This window comes from Oncorhynchus masou, chromosome 1, assembly GCF_036934945.1.
Source record: "Oncorhynchus masou masou isolate Uvic2021 chromosome 1, UVic_Omas_1.1, whole genome shotgun sequence".
NCBI lineage: Eukaryota > Metazoa > Chordata > Actinopteri > Salmoniformes > Salmonidae > Oncorhynchus > Oncorhynchus masou.
This window is the reverse complement of record NC_088212.1, coordinates 74,249,658-74,255,657: the sequence shown is the minus strand read 5'-3', so window position 1 is coordinate 74,255,657 and position 6,000 is coordinate 74,249,658. Positions and strand designations below refer to the sequence as shown.

The following is a 6,000-nucleotide window of genomic DNA, read 5'->3' as shown; positions in this document are numbered from 1 at the left end:
GATAGAATTGCATGCTCGGGCCTGGAGAGGAGCTGGATGGTAATAGTGCTGATAATTATAACGGTAATGACTATGAAGATGGAACCCAGATAATGATCTTTATTAAACAGTATAGCCTGGGGTTAGCCCCTGACCCCAGTTCAGCTCTAACAGCTTCATGTGAATGCCCCTGCAGGGCTTTGGAGCCTATCCCAGCATTCTCTCCTTCTGTTCAGGAATCTCTCTCATGCTCTCTCTCATGCTCTCTCTCATGCTCTCTCCCGCTCTCTCTCATGCTCTCTACCGCTCTCTCTCCCGCTCTCTCTCATGCTCTCTCTCATGCTCTCTCCCGCTCTCTCTCATGCTCTCTCTCATGCTCTCTTCCTCTCTGTCTCCCGCTCTCTCTCATGCTCTCTCATGTTCTCGCTCATGCTCTCTCCCGCTCTCTCTCATGCTCTCTCCCGCTCTCTCATGCTCTCTCTCATGCTCTCTCTCATGCTCTCTCCTGCTCTCTCTCCCGCTCTCTCTCATGCTCTCTCCCGCTCTCTCTCATGCTCTCTCTCATGCTCTCTCACGATCTCTCTCATGCTCTCGCTCATGCTCTTTCCCATGCTCTCTCTCATGCTCTCTCTCATGCTCTCTCTCATGCTCTCTCCCGCTCTCTCTCATGCTCTCTCTCATGCTCTCTCCCGCTCTCTCTCATGCTCTCTCTCCCGCTCTCTCTCATGCTCTCTCCCGCTCCCGGTCTCCCGATTACATTTAGACTGCACACCCCTCTGTCTGCACACAACACATACTGCTTTAGGTCATACAGTGTAATGCAGGAACATCAGAGGTCTGTATTTAACTTTCCTAATACAGTAAACAGTCTCTGTCTGATAGATTCTACAGGAGGTGATTAAGGTAACTGGAGTGATTTTCATTCCCTCTAATAACTATTATCATCCTAACCCCCATCTCTGGTGGAGCTATGGGGTTAAATCCTCTATAAAACAGGGTAAACTGCATGTGTAAGGTGATAAGCTTGTAGGAGCTAGGGCCTCCAGGATTATTTAGTGTGCAGCTCACTACTTAGCATACAGCTGCTTAGCCGTTTTTCTGCCCTGGGCTTGGCAGGCGTCCTGAGCAGCATTCTTTGTGGTAGCACATACCTGAAGCTGGAGGGGGCTGAGTCCTGACGCTGCCGCAGCTGCCATTGTGGATGGAATGAACTGCACCGGGTAGTTGTCACCTGTCGGGGGGAGAGAACAATATGCACAGGTTGAGACAATGAGCAAAGGGAGCCGGGCCCACAGCGGCCAGGCATGTGCCAACACAGTCCCTGGGACCTCTTCTCCCTCTCCTCTCCTCCTCTGGGCCCTTGGCTACCGGCCCAAACATCTGCACCAACAAAAGGCTCAGCTGGGCCGACTGGAGCAGCATTACTCAGGAACGAATCGCTCCTCACCACCCCCCTCCTCACTAACCCCCTCCTCACCACCCCCCTCCTCAAACTCCCACTCCCTGCTCTCCATCTCCGCGCTGGAAACCAACAGGCACTATGAAAGGTGTGTGTGTGTTAAATATCTGGGTGATTATAAGTGATTACACAGAGGAAGTGGGGTGTTCTCTCAGGCATTTGTAGACATGCCCTGCTATTGTTTGACACAACATTGTTTGTTTGGCAGTGAGAGTTTTGGCAGACAAGAGGGAACAGTGCTTTAAGAAACTAGTTCGAACAAGTGTGTGGTTACAATAACACGGTTAACAAATAACATTCTTATCTTGGTATCACATCAAGCTAACCAGTATGAACGACTCTTTTTATATCATTTTTATTTGATTGCTTTACAGTGCCTTTGAAAGACAGGTATGAAGTAGGTGGAGTCTATATGATTGATGTTGTGGGAGCGTTGAGTGTGTCACTCAGTACCAGAAGCCTTTACACTCAGCCCAGTGTGTTCAGACAGACAGACAGACAGACAGACAGACAGACGGGCCAGGCCAGTAGTGTAGCCTACTGGCGTGAGGGGAGCGGAGAGGGGAGGGGAGCGGAGAGGGGAGGGGAGCAGAGAGGGGAGGGGAGTGGAGAGCGGAGAAGGGAGGGGAGGGGAGGGGGAGGGGAGCAGAGAGGGGAGGGGAGTGGAGAGAGGAGGGGAGTGGAGAGCGGAGAGGGGAGGGGAGCGGAGAGGGGAGGGGAGTGGAGAGCGGAGAAGGGAGGGGAGGGGGGTTGACTGAAGCATGCGTACTGAGGGGGAATTGGCCAAGTTATGACCCCACTTCCGCCTGTCATTTCATATGGAGCCATTAAGCCACAGGCATGAGGGGACATGTCTGTACTTTTGAGGAAGACACATTTCAGTTGAATGCATTCAGTTGTACTGACTAGGTATCCCCCTTCCCCTTTTTCTTCCTTTACCCTCACTTCGCAATCTTGTACAGCACATTGTGATACAGCCAGGAAATTCAATCCCCATTTAAGGCAGGGGCAAATAAAATCAGGCCAGTGAAGTGATTTCAAATTGTCTCGTAGGAGGGGTGCGGTGTGGGTCGTTACTACCCGCATGGCCCTTCTCTCTCAATGCATGAGTATGCCATCCCTCTCTCTGTGCAGAGGAGGAGGAGTGGGGGAGTTCTGCGTGACTTCAGGGGGGCTAAATGACAAGTCATGTGAAACCAGGGAGGAAGTCATGTGAAACCAGGGAGGGGTCAGCTGCCAAGAGAGGACACCCCCGGCACTGTACTGGGGGGTCTGGAGGGGGGTCTCGGGGGGTCTAGAGGGTCCAGGGTTGCATGCAGACTCCAGTAGACTGGGCGTGCTGCCAGCCTGGTGTCAGTAATGAAAGAGAATCAGGGTTTTAAAGTGTGCTGCTGTCCTGAGGACGGCTGATCCCATGGTCAGGCCTGAGTAATGGATCTCTAGGAGGGTTAAACGGGGGGGGGCAGATGATGCCATGGCTGTGTCAGAGCTGGGGACATAACTCTGGCACATGGATAAGGCACGCTATGGATCGGGTGTTTGTTGTCACTCCTGGAACTGCTGAGGGATGAGATGGATGGATTCCCTTCATCATGACAAGTCAGCTGCCGGAGCCCTGATGCAGCACAGTGACCACTGTGATACAAACAGGATCTCTCATCCACAGTGAACCAAGCTCAAGGGTGATTTATGTCCTGTCAGAGCTTACATACAGAGGGTCCTCCATAGGAATTAACCAGTAATTTACCTCTGATATGGTCGGTACTACCAACAAGACCAGTATCAAAGACATTCCCTGTCCAACAAGACAGATGGGGCCAACGAGCCGCTAGCTGTTCAACATCATAATGTTATAGAGAAAGAGAAAGCAGAGACAGACAGGAGCTGCTGAATTATGTTTAAAGGTCTGTGATGGTAATGGTGGAGAGAGAGGTTCATCTCACCCTGCATTCCTTTCTCAGCCAGGTGTCATGCTGAAAAACGGGCCCAATTAAGTGGAGTTGTGTGGGACTTAGCGGCATTGGGCCCTGACCCTCTAAATCGGTGAGCACCCTCATATCTAGTGCAGGGCCCTCCAGCTGCCTGGAGCCTGGGCTTGAGGACACCACAGCCTGAGAGCCTGGGCTCAACACTAATGAAAAGGAGTGTGTAGGACCATAGAGCAGGGCCTGATGCAGGAGAAGGGAAAAGCCTCTCTCTAACAGAGCTCTTCACCACTGGGCACCTGATGCCAAGGGCAATGTAAAATATTCTGTCAGAATACTGGAGTTCTTTGAAAACAAGTGGCTCTGGAATGATTGTTCAATTACTAACTCTATGCCCTCTTTCACTTTCTCTGTTTGAAGTGCTAACAATGTCTCTATCCAGCTAAACAAGGCGGTGAGAAAGTTGGTGCTGAACAACAATAGAAGGCCCAACACGTGTGAGCATGACTGGCTGACACAGATTCCATGGAGCTCTAATGCAGCCACTGTATTCAGTCACAAGAGGGACAAGCCAGTGGGTTATTGTGTGGCGGCAGAAACAGAAATGTAGCAGCAGTCATTCCAGCTGGATGTCTGTGTGTCCTCATCATAGCATCGGGACCCAATGACCATGGAGTCATTCTGCAGGACCATTAGACTACTATCAGAGTGAATGTCTCTGTGTCCATGCAAACAGAGCGAGCTGGCGTCTATTTGTTTAAAGGATGACCTGCGTCTCTGCTCTGCCATGCAACGTCAGGGCCATTGAGCACAGTGTGCAGAGGGAGAGATGGCACGATGCTACGACGCTGGCAATAGTTCTGTCGTCGTGGCAACACCGCGGGGTCAGGGTCATAAGCAGTGGTCCCTGGGAGGGTCTGTCTTATAAAGATGACATCAGATTAGTGTGCCCTAGCGTGGAAGTGAACGCTTGGCCACTTCCCTAGTCTTCATGGAGGGTGGACACAGCAGCATCCTCTGATCGAGCAGATGGGTCATAAGGTAGGATCTTGCGTTGGGGGTTGAGGATAGTAGAGACGTTAAGCTACTTCAGTTGATCATGGTAGTCATTGGTAGTCATTTTCAGACCTTTTTTCCTTTTCTTTATGAATAACTCATGAATAATTCAGGAGTTGTGTGTACACATGGCGACCCATGCATGCCGTGAGTCCATAATACCTTCTGGTATTTGTACTAAAACATTTTCCATGTCAAATGTATTAAAGAAATCGACAGGCAAAAGAATCCCCTCAGGCGCTGTGTTCCAGCTGTCATGCCTCTGTAGTTCCAAAATAGCTGACCATTTTTTCATCATGTGGCTTTTTCGTAAATGTATTAGCTGCACTACCACACCTTTTAATGTTCTGCTATTTACCTGCTGACTAGACTCGCCAATCTTACTCCACCCCCTCTGACTTCCTCCAAGTCCTGGAGTTACCTCAATGTTGTGACACGAGGCTAACAACAAATGTATTTCTGAGCGCATTCAGGACAGACAAAAAGAGGCCTGGTCTTTCCCTCCCCCAGGTCGGTCAGGGAGATGAGAAAACCCTTGCATGTGCAATTTTACTTTACTTCCAGCCGATAGTCAATGTTCAGCAAGAATTAAACTGGAATACCCAGCCATAGAGCTAAGGAGAGAGGATGTGTGGCTGAGTCCACTCCAGGTCAAGGATCTGCCTGAATATTTAATTATAGAAGCCCAGAGTGGCACATCTTTAATTCTCAGCAACAATGAGCAGGGAGTCAAACAACATGTCGTAGCAATTTCCCACAAATTTGTTTTGGGATTTGGAATGTGTTGCGTGTGGAGCTATTCTCTTTCTCCATTCATCACACAAAGGGAGAGGGAGGCAAGCTGCTACAGGCAGGGGGAGCAGAGGCACCTCCGGGAGGGGGCCTTCACCCTTCAAACCCCACAGGACAAATTACTGTATGCCTGGGAGACACTGGCCCTCCTCTTCCTCCTCTCAATTTGACACCTTAACCCTGACTCTTCTCATCTCTTCTTTCTCCTACTGTCTGTCTGTCTGTCTGTCTGTCTGTCTGTCTGTCTGTCTGTCTGTCTGTCTGTCTGTGTCTGTCTGTGTCTGTCTGTCTGTCTGTGTCTGTCTGTCTGTGTCTGTCTGTCTGTCTGTCTGTCTGTCTGTCTGTCTGTCTGTCTGTCTGTCTGTCTGTGTCAGTCTGTCTGTCTGTCTGTCTGTCTGTCTCTGGATGAGTGACATGTGTCAGCTCATCTCCATAAAGAGATACAGAAGGACAAGACACTTTCTCAGAATAGTATGTCTGGACATTAATACGGTCCTGTTTCTGGTGCTATCACATTCCACAATATGGAGTATGTTTAAATTGACATCTAAACTGTACATAATCCTTTGAGTGATTGATGAGTACAGTGAGAGAGTGAGGGGGTCAGTGAGTACCTAGGTAGAGTACTGTGTTTCTGCAGCAGGCAGCTCCCTCAGCATAGTGATTACAGCCAGAGAAGTCAAGACACTTTCATGTTGAAAAGCTGTTTACATTCCACTGCTCCTTTACTCATATCTATTGTTGAACAGGCATGCTGCCTTGGAGTTGAACACAGAACCCTCCCCAAGG

General features: G+C 49.8%; 1 protein-coding gene across 1 annotated transcript in view; it reads right to left on the bottom strand.

Annotated features, from left to right (window-relative positions):
- Positions 1-1,046: 1,046 nt before the first annotated feature.
- LOC135543782 (transcription factor SOX-6-like) overlaps positions 1,047-6,000 on the bottom strand; it is a 94,743-nt gene continuing 89,789 nt past the window's right edge. The window contains exon 8 of the mRNA XM_064971146.1: positions 1,047-1,210. Within this exon, the coding sequence (XP_064827218.1) occupies positions 1,047-1,210 (164 nt within the window). The remainder of the gene's footprint in view (positions 1,211-6,000) is intronic.